Below are 17,333 nucleotides of genomic sequence, written 5' to 3' on the forward strand. Positions count from 1 at the left end.
AAGACTTCCTCCAAAAGCATGCATTTTGGCTCCATAGTGAGGGGGTGGTGTGCTGTGTGTGTGTGTGTGTGTGTGTGTGTGTGAATGTTGGATATTTCAGGCCGGTGGTGGGAGCCTGGCTGTTCCACCAGGGTGTGTGGAGTGGGCAGTGGGGCGGAGAAGGGGCTGCCCCCACTGCAGCTTCCATGAGACAAAGTGGGCTTCATCCCACCCCAGAGAATGGCTGCTAGGGCCTGGGGGGGTCACTGGGTCATAAGGATAGCTACAGTGACCCGATCCCTCGAGTGGTTCTAAGCTGCAGTATTCTTGGTCCTTGAGCAGAGAAACCAGGTGTCTGGGCCCAGAATGGGGGGATCCCACGCAGGAAGAGGCATCCCATCCCAGCCGCCCCCCTCGCGTCTCCCGCCCCCCACGGCTGGTGAGTGAGGAGCGGTGCGCTGGGGGCCTGCCTTCTCCTTGGGCTGAGACTGAGGAGCATCACAGACTGAAGCGTGAGTGATGCCCCGAGGGAAGGTTGGTTTTGACAATGATGGGCTCTGTCCCAAGCAGGTGACAGGTGGCGGGGACAGGGGTGCCTGGGCTCCCATCCCTGCATCCCAGGGCCCACCCCGCGCCCGCCAGGTGCCCACGCCTACCTGAGTTGGCGCGCTTCTTTGGGGCTTTGAGGCTGCGGCAGCGCCCACCCACGGAGCTGCTGTTCTCGCTCATGGAGTCCTGGGTGGACGATGCGCTGCCGGTTGCCTCGCTGTCGCGCATCATGCTCTCGTAGCCGCTGCTGCCGCCGCTGTGGTAGAAGAGCGCTGTCTTGCCCATGGCGGGCGGCAGCTCCCCGCTTAGCACGCTGCTGTTGTCGCTGCCGTGGCCGCTGCTGCAGCGGTGGGGTCGGCGCGGCGGGGTGATCTTGCTGTAGGGCGAGGGCAGCGGGGCGGCGGGCGGCGGGCGCTCGTCGGTGGGGACGGTGCGCTCCTCCGCCTCGGGCCCCGCGCGCCCGGGAGGCCCCCGCGCGCCCGCGCCGCCCTGCAGCAGCTCCGAGATGCGCCCGTTCACGGCCCGCAGGGGCAGCTTGGACGCCAGGCCCGAGCCCCGGCTCCGGCTCAGCGACTGCGTGGACCAGGACATGTGCTTCCCGCCGGGGGGCGGCCCGGAGCTCTGGCCCACCGCCTGCGGCAGTGACTTGGTGGAGAAGCTCAGGGTCTTGGTGGTGGAGGTGGACAGGCTGCGGGCCTTGGGGCTGGCCAGGAGCAGCTTGCTCACGGCGGAGATCTTGGACTGGCTGGCCTTGGGCGAGGCCCCTGCCGACTGCGTGGGGCCCGGGTTGGTGGGCGAGGCCCCGGCGCTGCGGCCCGGGCTCCTCCCCGTGCGGGGCATGGTGCTGTCCTTGCTGCCCGCATGCAGCCGGGAGCTCATGGAGGACAGGCTCTCGGCCCTCTCCAGCGAGAGGCATTCGTAGTGGCTGACTGTGGTCCTGCCCAGAGAGTTGGTCCGACTGGCCAGCTGCTCCAGCTTGGCGCTGAAGAGCTTGCTGCTGCTGCTGGCATCCTTCATCTTGCCACTGGGCTCGTCGGGGAAGCTGGCCAAGAAGGGCACAGGTTGGTTCAAGGGGCTGCTGGAGCTGCTGCTGCAGGCGCTGTGCTGGGGGCTGGCCCGGTTCTTCTGGTCCAGGCTGGACTTCCGGACAGGGGGCAGCGGGGGAGTCCCTTTGGGCCGAGCCAGGACACAGTGCTTGGGGGACGCCACCTTCCTCTCCAGGGTGGCCTTGGAGGGCTGGGTGCTGGAAGCCAAGCCAATGCCATTGGTCTCCGAGGCACAGTGGTAGAAGAGGCTGTCTAGCTCCTCCTGCCTGCTGGCTTTCTGAAAAGCCCTGGGAAGGCTGCTGGACTTCAGGCTTTTGTTGAGATGCACGGGGCTCTGGGCAGCCACATTGGGCAGGGCCATCTCACAGCCATCCACCACTCTCCTGAAGTTGTCGGCCCCTGGGGAGGCAGACACCTCACCGCTACTGTTGCTCAGCCTGTCGCTGGGGCTAACCTTCTTGTCCTGTCCTGCTCTGGCCTCAGGCTTTGGGGGGCCTGTGGCTGTCTCAAACCTACTCCCTTCTTCATTGGGATAAGCATTCTCTTTTTTTACCTCGTCTTCTCGTTTCAGCCAGGGATCCTCAAATTTCATCTCTTTCTTTGCACCACTTTCCTTGCTCTCCTGGGACTGGGCTGCTTTGGGGACTGTGCTGACGGTTGCCAGGGACACCTCAGGCTCCTGGACATTGCGGGGGCTCATGGCAATGCAGGGGTATACTGTAATGTTGGTCTTCATGGGGATGTACCCTTCGCAGTTGCTCAGACTGGCTGTATTAGAGATGGTGACCATGGCCTTGCCCAGGGTAGATATCTTGCAGCCTTTGATGGGGGCTGCCTTGTTGAAGGAGTCTTCCCCCATTTCAGACAAGATGAGCAGGTTGTCGGGGCCTGCCTTGGGCTTCTCCCGGCACACCACGGCAGTGTTCTGGATGCTGCTGACGAACTCCGAGGCCGGAGGATCTGCCATTGCTTCCCCGTGCCCAAAACATGCCTGTGCTATGAAACTGTGGCACGGCTGCTCACCGTCACTGCCTGTGCTCATCTCACTCAGCCAGGAGCTGATGGAGGAACGTCTGCTCCCTGCCTCCCGGGCCTTCTCGTCCAGGTTTAGCTTTGGGAGGGGCAGGAACTGTGTGATGCTGACCTCAGACACAGGAGCCATGTTTGAGTAGCACTCCAGGTCCTCGCTGATGCTGCCAATGATGCTGACGGGCCGGGAGCCTGAGGCCAAGGCCTGCACCGAGCAGTCACTGTTGAAGCTGATGATGCTGGTGGGGCGGCCACTGTCCAGCACCCCGCTGATGGTCAGCTCCTCCACCAGCGTGAACACCAGCTCGTCTTCACCATTCAGCTCCAGAGGCTGCTGCACTGTCACCATCGTGGTGCTCAGAATCTCCTTCTTAGAATCTGGGGAAGATGCTGCCTGATGATCGTCATCCACAGGGGTTTCTGGGAACCCTTCACTCCCAGTAGACATGGATTTCTTCAAAACTTGGGGACTCATTCCGACCGGGGGGGTGCGTACCTCGGGCTGCAGCAGGGACTCACTAGACACCATGCCCGAATCCTTGCTCAAGGTGGGCAGCGGGGCCGGAGAAGGCAGGACCCCCTTCTGGGTGTAGACTTTGCATCTCTGGGAAGGAGAGCTGGCTGGTTTGTACTCTGAGGTCTTGGACAGGCTGGCAATGCCCAGCCTGGGGGAGCCCATGGGCCTAGGCTTGCCTTCCACAAAGCCACAGGAGTTTAGGCTTTCCCGGCTGCTCCGGAGGCTGGGGCTCTGCGCGAGCTGGGAAGAACTGTGCTGGCTGCTGCTGCCGGGGATGCTCCGGGGTGAGGCAGGGGTGGGGCTGTTGGTGAGCAATGTGGCAGGGACCGGGGAGTGATTCCTCTGCACCTTGGAGGCCGGGGGCTCCGCACCTTCTCTGTCTGTCAGCTGGCCGTCTGAGCCATCGTCTTCCTTATCAGACTCACAGAGCGGGCTTGCCCCGGCTGCCTGGCTCAACGGGACACTCTTGCTTGCCTGCTCCGCCCCAAACTGGGCCGGCAGCTCTTCGAAGGGGAACTTGCTGGGCTCCTCGCTGCCATCGATGCAATCCAACCTCTCCTGCAGCTCAGCGAACGTGTTGCACTTCAAGCAGTCCCTTTCCGATTTGCTGGCGCCAGCCTCTCCAGCCTCTGTGGACCGGCTGTCACCCCTGGCCTTCTGCAGGGCTGGCACGATAGGGACAAAGTCTGGGGGCCCCTCGTTGTCCGTCAGCTCCTTGTCAGAGAGGGCCGTGCCGTTTGGCCCGATGTAGATGACCGTGTCGCAGGACTGCTCGCTGCTGGAGGAGTAGTCGGGGTCACTGGACAGGTGAGGGATGGGGAAATCCGACTCGACAGCAGCCCTGGCGTGGAAGGGTCTCAGCTGGGTGGGCCTGCGCATTCTGCCTTCCTCACAGGAGCTCTCTCCCCCAGAGGAGCTTGATGTGTACTGTGAGTGAGAAGGAAACAGTTAGTGTGGCATCGTGGGGCAACTGGCCAGGCAACTGGCGGAGGCCATTGGCTCCACACAGGCCATCCAGACCCCGGGCCATTACCCAGATGTGCCAGGCCAGGTGCCCCAGCTCTGCACATCATGCCCTCATACTCCTGTGAGGCACACTGGGGAAGCAGAGGCTGCTCATGAAAGAGGGTGACCGGCCCAGGTCCCATGTGACCTCCTAAGGACTTGAGCGGGTCACCAGTTTGCACACCCAAGCCATGTATGACAGTTTGTGCCATGGGACACTGGTTGGAAAGATGTGCTTTTGACCAAATATATGTGTCTATATATATATATTTACACATACATTTATATAATAAATATATATATTTATATATTGGGCATACATATATATAAATAAATACATACATTTATATATATATATTTCTGTTTTTTATATATATAAAGGAGGCGGAAAAGTCCCCACAAATCATCAGCTGGCCACAGACCAGACTGACTACAATCATGATGATTTTCTCAGACATTCTTGTCATACCGCCACTGTCCTGGCTTTGCCTCTGCCTGAGAAAATGAGCCCAGTGGTTTCATCAACCAGAATCAACCACTGAACTAACAGGACAACACCCCTTGGCCTGAAAAAGTGCCTCCTGGAAATGCAGGGGAAGTAGGGTCACCTGAGCAAGGAGTGAACTAACAGTCCCCTTTGGGATCAATCAGTTGAAGGACCAAGGTAGGCAAGATACAAACTCTGGATATTTCCCATCACTCTTAAAAAATTTCACCTCAAAGTCGCAATCATTTAAACTCTCTAAAGTGAACCAAGCACTCCCCGTTAGGAGTCCAGGCTGGATGACTGAGGCAATCACCAGCAGCGGGGAGGGGACAGGACTTCTGTATTGGCCAGGAGGTAGTCCTGCCCCGAGGTGGATGCTGAGACAGGCCTTCGGCAGCCAAGCTCACCAGGCCCCTGGTGCTGGGGGATTAGAAATATTGATTCCACTCTTTCTGACTCAGTTCCAGGGCAGGGCTCCGGAAGCTGCTTCATCCTCCACGTCCCCGACAAACCCCTTACCTTCGTTTTCTTTTTCTTCATCCTCAAGACTCGGGAGGCGATCTGGATGGTGGACAGGGTTTCGGCGTAGTTCCCGGCGGCGGCCGAGATGTGAGCGATCATGGTGGTGCGGCAGTTCACGTTCCCCAGGGACTCCCGCAGCAGCATGGTGAGTTTGCTTTCTCTGCCAACAAAGTGAATTAAGGCTGCATTAGTGGGCCATGCTTCACTCTGGCTGTCAGGGTAGGACTTCGGGCCCCTACATGGCTTGCTGTGGGCAGTGAGGTTTTTTTTCCTTTTTTTTTTTTTTTAAATGCGTACTAATTAACATCATCTTCTACATGAAGCCATTTGTAGTTGGCAGCTGAGCAAGTGCTTCTAACCCCAAGGACGGAAAGCATGCAGAACACCTCCCTTGGCACCACTGTCCTGGCTGTGATGGGGTATTCCTGTGTGTCTATGCATATGACACTGCCCAAAATGAGACCTGGGAATAGAAATGAGAGGCAGGGATAGGGAGAGAACAACTCTGTGACCCATGATTGGGCATGCTATCTGCACATTGGGCCTTTCTCTGCAAATTTCCACACCAGGCAATCCCTGCAATAAAAAAAGCACTTTTCCAGCCATGAACTTGTATTGAAGAGCTATGTGTTTATAATACATGCAAGGTTTCTTTTGCCAAGGAGTTGCACCCACTTTATTGCCATTGTCTCTTAACATATATTTGCACATGGTAGTGACAAAGGAAAAGGTATTCATATTCCTGATTAAAACGGGGACACACAGACATAGACCCAAGCACTCAATCAGCAAGAGAAAACAGAACTTCCTAGAAGGGACTCCTCTAGGGATTTTGCAGGTGCTGTGTGGGGCCAGTGTCCTGAGTAATGAGGCCCAGGAGTTTACAGATGGTGTTTCTAGGCTCTTTAAAAAGTGATCTGAAGGAACAACTGATGTTTTTTTCATTCCTGAACTTGTTTTGACATTCTTTTGCCTTGCTTTTAAGAGGCTTCTGCTTACGTCATCAACTCTTGCCTCTTAACTGCTGCCAAATGTCATTTTGTCTCTGGAGCCTTCCCTGATCCTGAAGTCTGAGGGAGCCTCTTTGCTTCTCATGCCCTGGGTTGAGTTTGTTTTGCCAGAGGAGAAGGGTTTGTCCTCAGGCTTGTAATCAGGTTGTCAGGGCCTCCCTCGTGACTCAGATGGTAAAGAATCTGCCTGCAATGCAGGAGACTCAGGTTTGATCCCTGGGTCAGGAAGATTCCCTGGAGAAGAGATTGACTACCCACTCCAGTATTCTTGCCTGGAGAATTCCATGGACAGAGGAGCCTGGCAGGCTACAGTCCACAGAGTCACAAAGTTAGTGACTGAGTAACTAACACTTTCACTACTTTCCACAGTCAGCCATTGCCCCCTCCCTCTCCCACCCCTACCCTGCCCCAGCCCCAGTCTGCTCTCTGGAGAGAGACTATCCAGCTCAGGAAAGCCGGTGTGACATGCAGGCCACTGTCAGCAGAGATTAGGCCTCAGAGACAGAAAACCACTTCACATGTGACCTGCATCAGACCTTCAGGGAGAAAAGACTTGTGTAAGAGCAATAGCTTCCCCTTTCCATCTGGGACCAATTAAAGTGTCAGCTTGGAGATACTGGGCTCACTATGGCTCAGTGCCAGTGCAATCTAAAAATATATCATAATTTCCCTTCAAGGAAAACACTCAGTGGTAAAAGTGGCGGAACGAGAATGCTATGGACTGAATGTTTACATCTCCCCCAAATTCATGTGTTGTAACCTAACATCCCATGTGATAGTATCTGGAGGTTGAATCTTTGGGAGGTGATTAGGTCATGAGGGTGGAGCCCACATGAGTGAAATTTGTACCCCTATACAAAAGACCCTAGAGAGCTTCCTTGTCCCTTCTGCCATGTGAGGAAACAGTGGGAAGATAGCTACCTATGAGCCAGGAAGCGGGCCCCCACCAGGCACAAATCTTCCAACACCTTGATCTCAGATTTCCAGCCTCTAGAACTGTGAGAAATTCACTTAAGTCCCTCAGTCTGTGGGATTCTGTTATAGCAGCTTGAACTGACTTGGACAGAAAAGTAAGTGGGTATGGAGGAGGAGCCCTTCAGCCCTAGCTCCTGGCTCTAAACATTTATCTTCCTTCAAAATATCTATCAGGAACATCATGGAAACCTCCAGAGCTGACAACCAGATGGGGAAGTCAAGTCTCATTCCTGGCGCACATTCTCAGTATGGACACTGTACATGGACAAGTCTAAGCCTTTGTCTTCCATATGGGAAGTGGGAGATACATCCCATCAGAGTTGAGTTGTGATCATATATGGTTAATTCTTATTAGTCATGACAGTTATTTTTATTAAGTCTCCAGGAACCCTGAGCTAGTGAATGCTGAGCCATGCTCCTAGGGGAAATATGTGGGTTTATGTTCCTGAGACCCCTGGGTCACAATATTTCATCAATTGATCAACACATAACCTTGTTTTATGTGCATATCTATTTAAAGACATCCTAATTTCTATTTCTTATAAATAATGAATTATATGTGCCTTCTATATAATAAAACACTAGCTGAGAAGGATTTAACATTTCCTTGACTCTGGGTAACATGACCATAAATTTCTTTGGCTTTCAGCCTTACAATATTTTCCACTATGCTTTAAAAGAAAAAAAAAACAAAACTGGGCATATTATGAATCCACCAATACAGCCTGTTTCCACAGTATCATCATGCACTTAGATGTTACTTGAGTACTTTCCAGAACTTTGATGCATATACATCAGTGAATTTCCTCTTCCTGGACATACCATATTGTTGATTCATTAACACTGAACTCACATCGCCAGCACTATATCATGCCTGAATGAAGCTTCTCTCATACATGTATTTTTTCTGTAAATCACAGCCTTCTTGCACTAGACAACTGCAGCACTATACTTGGGGGCTACTTTACACAGTGAAATCACCAACAAAAAGCACAGAATACAAAAGTGTCATTAAATAGACTGCAAAAAAGACCCTTGTTTACATGATGAGAGGTGAAACAAGAAGACAGAGCTGTTTTGGCTTGTCCAGTCTGAGCTGAGAACACGTGTGTTGGGTGGCTCAAAGTTTTCGTTACTAAGCATGTCTGCAAATTACAGTAAAACTACGGATTTTGAACATAATTCACAACATGGAATCTGCAAATGATTCTGAGGATCAACTGTACTATGAAGGTCCTACTGATGAGTCTTGTTCATTAGTTGCTCTGCTGAAGGCACACCCTAGTTATTTATCCACGTGACCCTGTAAAGGCCCCAGGAAAAGATACCAAAGACAAAATAAACAGATATAGCACTGATATATCAAACTGTTTGCCCTGTGTGTTTCCCCATGATTCCCCCATTCATAAGTCAACCATAGGACAATTTTATATTTTTAAGTCCACATTGTTGGAGGAAGCCAGGGCCTGTGTGTTGCTTGGCAACGAGCATTTTAGCTCTCCTTTGGAAAGCCAGTAAAACTGCCAGCAAGATTGTTTCACATGGGCCTCTCTAGACTCTAAAACATACCTGATGGGAGTGAAAGATGGTGGCTATAAAGTTTTCATTTTTTTTTTTTACCTCATCATGATCCTTTAACTTGGAACAAAGACAAGTTGGGGAGAAAAGGTGAAAGAAGGGACAAACTGTAGGTTTAACTCACTGTCTTTGGCAGGAAAATAAAAAGACTGAAAAGTTTCCAGGACCGTGATCAGTTCAAACTCAGTCTGCACCTCTGCATAGACACTGAGGCAAGAGAAATAGGAGAGCACAGGTGCAGAACTGCTGGCTACCGAGTCCCAGGGCCAGGGTGGATGAGAACTTAGACTTGGGGACCCGTGTGAGAAGGATGGGTTGGGTGGGACAGGAAAGGATGGGTGACAGAGTAGGGTTGACTGGGGTCTGGGAAGGACCATGCCGTTCTTCTTTCAGTCATGTTCTATGCACACATATTCCACTTCCCTCCCACCCCACTGCACACATTTTTTAAAATGATTTTTTGAAAAATGTCTTGCTTTTTAAAATAAGCTGACCTTTTATTAGCCATAGCAAGGGAACACCAAAAAATAGCATAATGAGGAAATTTTAATTAATTTTATAAGAACATGACAGAGCACGTAGCACTCTAGGACAGGAGCTGACAAACTGAGGCCTGCCAGCCCAATCCAACCCCCTGGTGTTTTTGTAAATAAAGTTTTATTGAGACATGGCCACACCAATTTGTTAACATATTGTCTCTGGCCGCTTTCACACTACAACAGCACGGGTTGTCCATATATTTGCTATCTGGTCTTTTACAGAAAAAGTCCATTGACCCGTGCTCTCAAGTATTGACAAAAGTTGGTTTCATTTTAGACAGAGTGCCAAAAAGTTATCAACAAGAACACAGAAGTATGTCTTAATTTCCTTGTGTACGTGCTCAGTCGCTTCAGTCAAGTCTGACTCTTTGTGACACTATGGACTATAGCCCATAAGGCTCTTCTGTAGATGGGATTCTCCAGGCAAGAATACAGGAGTGGGCTGCCACTTCCTTCCTATTTAACAATCTCTCTCTGACTTGACAGTTGTCCATGTTGTCTTTCAGTTCATCTGTCTTTCTTTCAGATGTTTCCTGAAGGGAGAGCTTTTAAAATCAGCAGCATGGAAACAGGCAGAGGAACAAGCGCTGGTTTTAGAAATCACTCAAGCACCAGGACATAGTCATCAGCGACTGACCCGTTCACTTCCTACGTGATATAGAAGCGGAGACTGTCCTTCTCAAGGGGCTATGAGGCTGCTCACCCTCCAACTCGTTAACTTGTGAATGTCTACAGTGGCTCACTCAAGGAGCATTAGGTGAATGCGGACCCTCAGGAGGCCATCCTGCAAACTCTGAGGATGTGCAGAGCAGAGGCCCTAGAGCCCACTACCCAGTGAGGGAGACACACATGTAAACACACGTTATCTGACTTTGCTGGTAGTCCAGTGGTTAAGGACCCACCTGCCAATGCAGGGGACACAGGTTCGGTCCCTGGTCTGGGAAGATTCCACATGCCACAGAGCAACTAAGCCTGTGCTCCATAGCTAGTGAGGTTGCATGCTGCAACTACTTAAGTCCATGAGCCTAGAGCTTATGCTCCACAACAAGAGAAGTCACTGAAATGAAAAGCCTGTGCACTGCAACTCTGTAGAGTAATCCCCACAACTAGAGAAAGCCTGAGAGCAGCAATGAAGACCCAGTACAGCCAAAAATAAATAAAATTTTAAAAACCAACACATTATCATACCATCCATTAAAGCTAATGAAAGAAGAGCAAATCTGAAACAGCATGTGATAAAGAAAGACCCTCAAGACTGGGAGCTACCCACCATCACTGTAACTCCCTGATGGCTGGGAACACCCGGACTTCAATGGGTATAGCACAGTTCTCTTCTTGGCTGAGAGTCTCCTACGTGGCAGGTATCCAGGTATATATTTGCTTGAGGTTCCCCCCGAACCCAGCAGAACTCAATTCCTTTCTGAAAGGACAATCTGGAATCTCAAGATCATTGTTCACTGACGCTGAGAGTTGGGAAACTGTCCCAACTGGTAAGTTGGTACAGGGCCGCCAGAGTCATACATTTATGATGTTGGCCAGATAATTTCATAAGAAAATAGACATTCCTTTCATGACAGCTGTTAAATATATTTCTTCCCCAGAAAGGAGGTGAAGAACTCTGGACATAGGAAGAAAGGCATCTACTGACCATGTTCTTTTGAAGAGTAGTGAGCTCTGAATCACCAAGTTGAGCAACTCAAATACAGCACCATGGATGGGCCAGCCCTTCTTCAAGGCCTCATTCTTGTGGGAGAGAACCATAAATGTCCACTTACAGACATGGATCTGTTTTCAAAAATATGCCTCCTTCAATGCAAACACAATGAGGGCACAGAAAAAAGCAAGTGACTTATATTCCTATAAAATGAAAGGAAAGGAACTTAGTTAATCTTGAAAATTAATCTCCAGAACAATGTGCAAGAGAAAGATTCCTGTGGGCAGCAGACATAAAAATCACAAACACATACACACATGTGACCTCCCAGACATACACACAGGCATGCTCTTTTTTAGAAAAAGGAGACAGTGCTTGTTTATTTTTAAGCAATACATCATTGGCATTGAAGAATGGAAACCATACACACAGAATTCTTATAGTTGTCAGATCAAGATAACAACCAGTGTTTATATGCCAGGAAAATTCTGGTATCCCTCATGTTGTTAAGGATATGACTCTGGAGCTACACTGAATTCTAGAAACTCTCCCATTTTCTACCCATTTTACCTGTAAACTGCCAGAATGTATTGTAGAGCCCCAAACACAGCTTGAGATGCTGGGCAAGAGATGCTAAGGATGGATCCAGCTCCAAGATTATAATCTCCCAGCCTTAGACCCCAAATACCAGGCCCCTCATCTACCCGCTGACTACCAGGGAAGAGGAGAGAAAACAGGAAGAAAGAACAGAAAGGAAAAGAAGGACCAGAGATAGGCTAAAGTCATGAACTTGGCCTAGTTTCTGGCTCCTCTATACCCTCTCTCCCACTGACCCTGCCTCCTTCCCATTCACATCCTATTGGTCTGTGAACATCCTTTTCTACTATTGTCTGAAGAGTCACCAGTGTCCTCCTGAGACCAGCTCAAGTATTGAGGACAAGGGTCCCAAGACACCGGGACTATAACCCAGTGCTTCTGGCCTAGATGTTCAACATCTGAGTGGTTCTTTATCTCTCACTAGAAAGAGTGTTCATTATGCAGAGGGTAGATTGAGTCACCAGGCCCCCAGGTGAAGGCAACTCTCATGCCTCTGCTTGTCTTTACTTGTGAGACTACTGAGCTGTGACACTGAAGCACATATGTCCACAAGGGAAAAATCACTTTGCTTGAGTTTATTTCCCTGTAAAGGATGGGTGGTCCCCTGTTCAGGGTTGCTTCACAGACATTTACATGTTTGGGAGAAGATTTCACACGCCTTTTTGCATGGGAAGATGTCTGCTCTGCAGGAATGGCCATTTCTCAGCAATGTTCCCCTCAAGGATGCCAACATTTCAGGGCATGAATTTTCTGGTTTCTGGTACTGCAGAATAGCCCAAAGCTTGGTACAGGCCAAGCTATCCTACTGGCATACCCAAAAGGAGTTCATGACGTTAAAGGGCTTTTGACTCAGTTTCAGATATTATTCCATTTGTACTGCAAACAGTGTGAGCAGGTCTGTGCTGTGGGATGCTAAGAACGAGAGTGTGTAATCTTGGAAACCTTGATAGAGAAGCATGGTTCTCAGGTCTTCCAATGAGGATGACTTTGGCTTTCAGAATAAACCATTGGCTAGAATAGCTGCCTGCATCTGGCATCTGTGTTTGAGGTGCCTCTGCCAGCATTGGCATGCAGCAGTGTGGAAGATGGTGAGACTGCTCATCAGAGGAGAGCTTAGAAGAGGACCCTGTGGAGAAACACCCACTGCCAAGTGAAGGACCAGCCTTCATGACCCAACCAATATGCTGCCTGGTATGAGTTCACCTAACCTGAGACCATCTGTTGGTGGAGGTGCTAAGAGTAGTCACAGTTAGCCTAACTGTTCTCTCATACAGCTCTTTATTAAATACTATAGAACTCTATATTAAATACTATATAACAGTACCAGATTTTATTTTCTTAGGCTCCAAAATCACTGTGTATGGTGACTGCAGCCATGAAATTAAAAGCTGCTTGCTCCTTGGAAGAAAAGCTATGACAAACCTAGACAGCATATTAAAAAGCAGAGACATCACTTTGCCAAAAAAGGTCCATCTAGTTAAAGCTATAGTTTTTCCAGTAGTCAAGTACCAGTGTGAGAGTTGGACCATAAAGAAGGCTGAGCACTGAAGAATTGATACTGTCTTTTTTTAAAAATTTATTTTAATTGGAGGCTAATTACTTTACAATATTGTGGTGGTTTTTGCCATACATTGACATGAATCAGCCATGGGTGTACATGTATTCCCCATCCCAATCCCCCCTCCCACCTCCCTCTCCACCTGATCCCTCTGGGTCTTCCCAGTGCACCAGGCCTGAGCACTTGTCTCATGCATCCAACCTGGGCTGGTGATCTGTTTCACCCTAGATAATATACATGTTTCGATGCTGTTCTCTCGAAACATCCCACCCTCGCCTTCTCCCACAGAGTCCAAAAGTCTGTTCTGTATATGTGTCTCTTTTTCTGTTTTGCATATAGGGTTATCATTACCACCTTTCTAAATTCCATATATATGCATTAATATACTGTATTGATGTTTTTCTTTCTGACTTACTTTGCTCTGTATAATAGGCTCCAGTTTCATCCACCTCATTAGAACTGATTCAAATGCATTCTTTTTAATAGCTTAGTAATATTCCATTGTGTATATGTACCACAGCTTTCTTATCCATTCATCTGCCAATGGACAGCTAGGTTGCTTCCATGTCCTGGCTATTGTAAACAGTGCTGCAATGAACATTGGGGTACATGTGTCTCTTTCAATTCTGGTTTCCTTGGTGTGTATGCCCAGCAGTAGGATTGCTGGGTTGTATGGCAGTTCTATTTCCAGTTTTTTAAGGAATCTCCACACTGTTCTCCATAGTGGCTGTACTAGTTTGCATTCCCACCAACAGTGTAAGAGGGTTCCCTTTTCTCCACACCCTCTCCAGCATTTATTGTTTGTAGACTTTTTGATAGCAGCCATTCTGACTGGTGTGAGATGGTACCTCATTGTGGTTTCGATTTGCATTTCTCTGATAATAAGTGATGTTGAGCATGTTTTCATATGTTTGTTAGCCATCTGTATGTCTTCTTTGGAGAAATGTCTGTTTAGTTCTTTGGCCCATTTTCTTATTGGGTCACTTATTTTTCTGGAATTGAGCTGCAGGAGTTGCTTGTATATTTTTGAGATTAATTCTTTGTCAGTTGCTTCATTTGCTATTATTTTCTCCCATTCTGAAGGCTGTCTTTTCACCTTGCTTATAGCTTCCTTCATTGTGCAAAAGCTTTTACGTTTAATTAGGTCCCATTTATTTTTGCTTTTATTTCCATTACTCTGGGGGGTGGGTCATAGAGGATCCTGCTATGATTTACATCAGAGAGTGTTTTGCCTATGTTTTCCTCTAGGAGTTTTATAGTTTCTGGTCTTACATTTAGATCTTTAATCCATTTTGAGTTTATTTTTGTGTATGGTGTTAGAAAGTGTTCTAGTTTCATTCTTTTACAAGTGATTTACCAGTTTTTCCAGCACCACTTGTTAAAGAGATTGTCTTTTTTCCATTGTATATTCTTGCCTCCTTTGTCAAAGATAAGGTGTCCATAGATGCATGGATTTATCTCTGGGCTTTCTATTTTGTTCCATTGATCTATGTTTCTGTCTTTTTGCCAGTATGATAGTGTCTTGATGACTGTGGCTTTGTAGTATAGCCTGAAGTCAGGCAGGTTGATGCCTCCAGTTCCATTCTTCTTTCTCAAGACTGCTTTGGCTATTCGAGGTTTTTTGTATTTCCATAAAAATTGTGAAATTATTTGTTCTAGTACTCTGAAAAAAATACCATTGGTAGCTTGATAGGGATTGCGTTGAATCTCTATGGGTATTTGGGTAGTATACTTATTTTCACTATATTGATTCTTCTGATCCATGAACATGGTATATTTATCCATCTATTTGTGTCATCTTTGATTTCTTCTATCAGTGTTTTATAGTTTTATATATATAGGTCTTTTGTTTCTTTAGGTAGATTTATTCCTAAGTATTTTATTCTTTTCATTGCAATGGTGAATGGAATTGTTTCCTTAATTTCTCTTTCTGTTTTCTCATTGTTAGTGTATAGGAATGCAAGGGATTTCTGTGTGTTAATTTTATATCCTGCAACTTTACTATATTCATTGATTAGCTCTAGTAATTTTCTGGTGGAGTCTTTAGGGTTGCAGATCCTCTCCGTTATGTAGAGGATCATGTCATCTGCAAACAGTGAAAGCTTTACTTCTTCTTTTCCAATCTGGATTCCTTTTATTTCCTTTTATTCTATGATTGCTGTGGCTAAAACTTCCAAAATTATGTTGAATAGTAGTGGTGAGAGTGGGCATCCTTGTCTTGTTCCTGACTTTAGGGGAAATGCTTTCAGTTTTTCACCATTGAGGATAATGTTTGCTGTGGGTTTATCATATATGGTTTTTATTATGTTGAGGTATATGTTCCTTCTATGCCTGCTTTATGGAGGGCTTTTATCATAAATGGATGTTGAATTTTGTCAAAGGCTTTCTCTGCATCTATTGAGATAATCATATGGTTTTTATCTTTCAATTTGTTAATGTGGTGTAGCACATTGATTGATTTGTGAATATTGAAGAATCCTTGCATCCCTGGGATAAAGCCCACTTGGTCATGATGGATGATCTTTTTAATATGTTGTTGGATTCTGTTTGCTAGAATTTTGTTAAGGATTTTTGCATCTGTGTTCATCAGTGATATTGGCCTGTAGTTTTCTTTTTTTGTGGCATCTTTGTCTGGTTTTGGTATTAGGGTGCTGGTGACTCATAGAATGAGTTTGGAAGTTTACCTTCCTCTGCAATTTTCTGGAAGAGTTTGAGTCTTCTCTAAATTTTTGGTAGAATTCAGCTGTGAAGCCATCTGGTCCTGGGCTTTTGTTTGTTGGAAGATTTCTGATTACAGTTTCCATTTCTGTGCTTGTGATGGGTCTGTTAAGATTTTCTATTTCTTCCTGGTTCAGTTTTGGAAAGTTACACTTTTCTAAGAATTTTCCTGTTTCTTCCAAGTTGTTCATTTTAATGGCATATAGTTGCTGATAGTACTCTCTTATGATCCTGTGTATTTCTGTGTTGTCTGTTGTGATTTCTCCATTTTCATTTCTAATTTTGTTGATTTGATTCTTCTCCCCTTTTTTTCTTGATGAGTCTGGCCAATGGTTTGTCTATTTTATTCATCTTCTCAAAAAACCAGCTTTTAGCTTTGTTGATTTTGGCTATGGTCTCCTTTGTTACTTTTGCATTTATTTCTGCCCTAATTTTATGATACTTTTGAACTGTATTGCTGGAGAAGACTTTTGAGAGTCCCTTGGACAGTAAGGAGATCAAACCAGTCAATCCTAAAGAAAATAAACCCTGAATATTCACTAAAAGGACTGATGCTGAAGCTGAAGCTCCAATACTTTGACCACCTGCTGCAAAGAGCTGACTCACTGGAAAAGAACCTGATGCTGGGAAAGACTGAGGGAAGGACGAGAAGGGGCAGACAGAGGATGAGATGGTTGGATGGCATCATTGACTCAATGGCCATGAGTCTGAGCAAACTCTGGGAGATAGTGAAGGAGAGGGAAGCCCGGTGTGCTGCAGTTCATGAGGCTGCAAAGAGTCAGACACAACTTAGTGACTGAACAACAGCAAAGACAACATCAACGTAGAACCCTTAGCACAAACAGCACCATTTAGGGATGCCTCTGATGCAGGGAGAGATGTGTTCTTCCCCTTGCCATCCTGGTTAGCCAGGGCTGGCATCATGGTGGCTCAACAGCTTTGGTGACTGTGCCCAGTGAGAGGCAGGAGAACAGTGATCGTGCCCAAACAGGGCTATTCCAGGTGAAGCAGTAGTTGTCCCCAGCAGGACTACATGATGAGCATTCATGAGAGCTCCCTGAGGTACATCAAAAATGATCTGGATAGAAAGACAGTTTATATAAACTGGAGGGTTTACATTGTAGGTATGGGTTAAGGCCAAGGAAATCAGAGTTACAACTTTAGTCATCTATCCTTATACACATAGGAGGATGAAATCTAAGGAAATTTGGGCTGCATGAATCCATTTGATCCTGGATATCAGTGTTCTGTTTATCTGAATAAGATAAAATTCACATTAATTCAGCCTACTTCATGACAAAGACCAGCGGTAAACAGGGAACAGACTCAGAATCTTTCAAAAGAAGTATATAATGTAACTTGAATTTAGAGTTAACAGAAGGTTTCAAGTTAAAATCCTAACTTACCTGCTTCAATCTCACTTAATGAGATATATTTGCAATTTCTGAAGTGGCTATAAAATATAGGTTCACTTATATAAATTAAATGTGTTTCATGAAAACTTTCTTACTTTATTCTTTTGGTTAACAATTCATTCCTTCTTATCTAGAACAAGAAAAAACTTCCATCC

The 17,333-nt window shown here is 47.2% G+C and overlaps 1 protein-coding gene across 1 annotated transcript in view; it reads right to left on the minus strand.

Annotated features, from left to right (window-relative positions):
- KIF26B (kinesin family member 26B) overlaps positions 1-17,333 on the minus strand; it is a 506,912-nt gene that overhangs the window by 22,649 nt on the left and 466,930 nt on the right. Inside the window, exons 11-12 of the mRNA XM_043923976.1 lie at positions 5,132-5,294; positions 636-4,047 (exon numbers count right to left, since the gene is read on the minus strand). Of these exons, the coding sequence (XP_043779911.1) occupies positions 636-4,047; positions 5,132-5,294 (3,575 nt within the window). The remainder of the gene's footprint in view (positions 1-635; positions 4,048-5,131; positions 5,295-17,333) is intronic.

This window comes from Cervus elaphus, chromosome 14 (genome assembly GCF_910594005.1).
Source record: "Cervus elaphus chromosome 14, mCerEla1.1, whole genome shotgun sequence".
Lineage (NCBI taxonomy): Eukaryota > Metazoa > Chordata > Mammalia > Artiodactyla > Cervidae > Cervus > Cervus elaphus.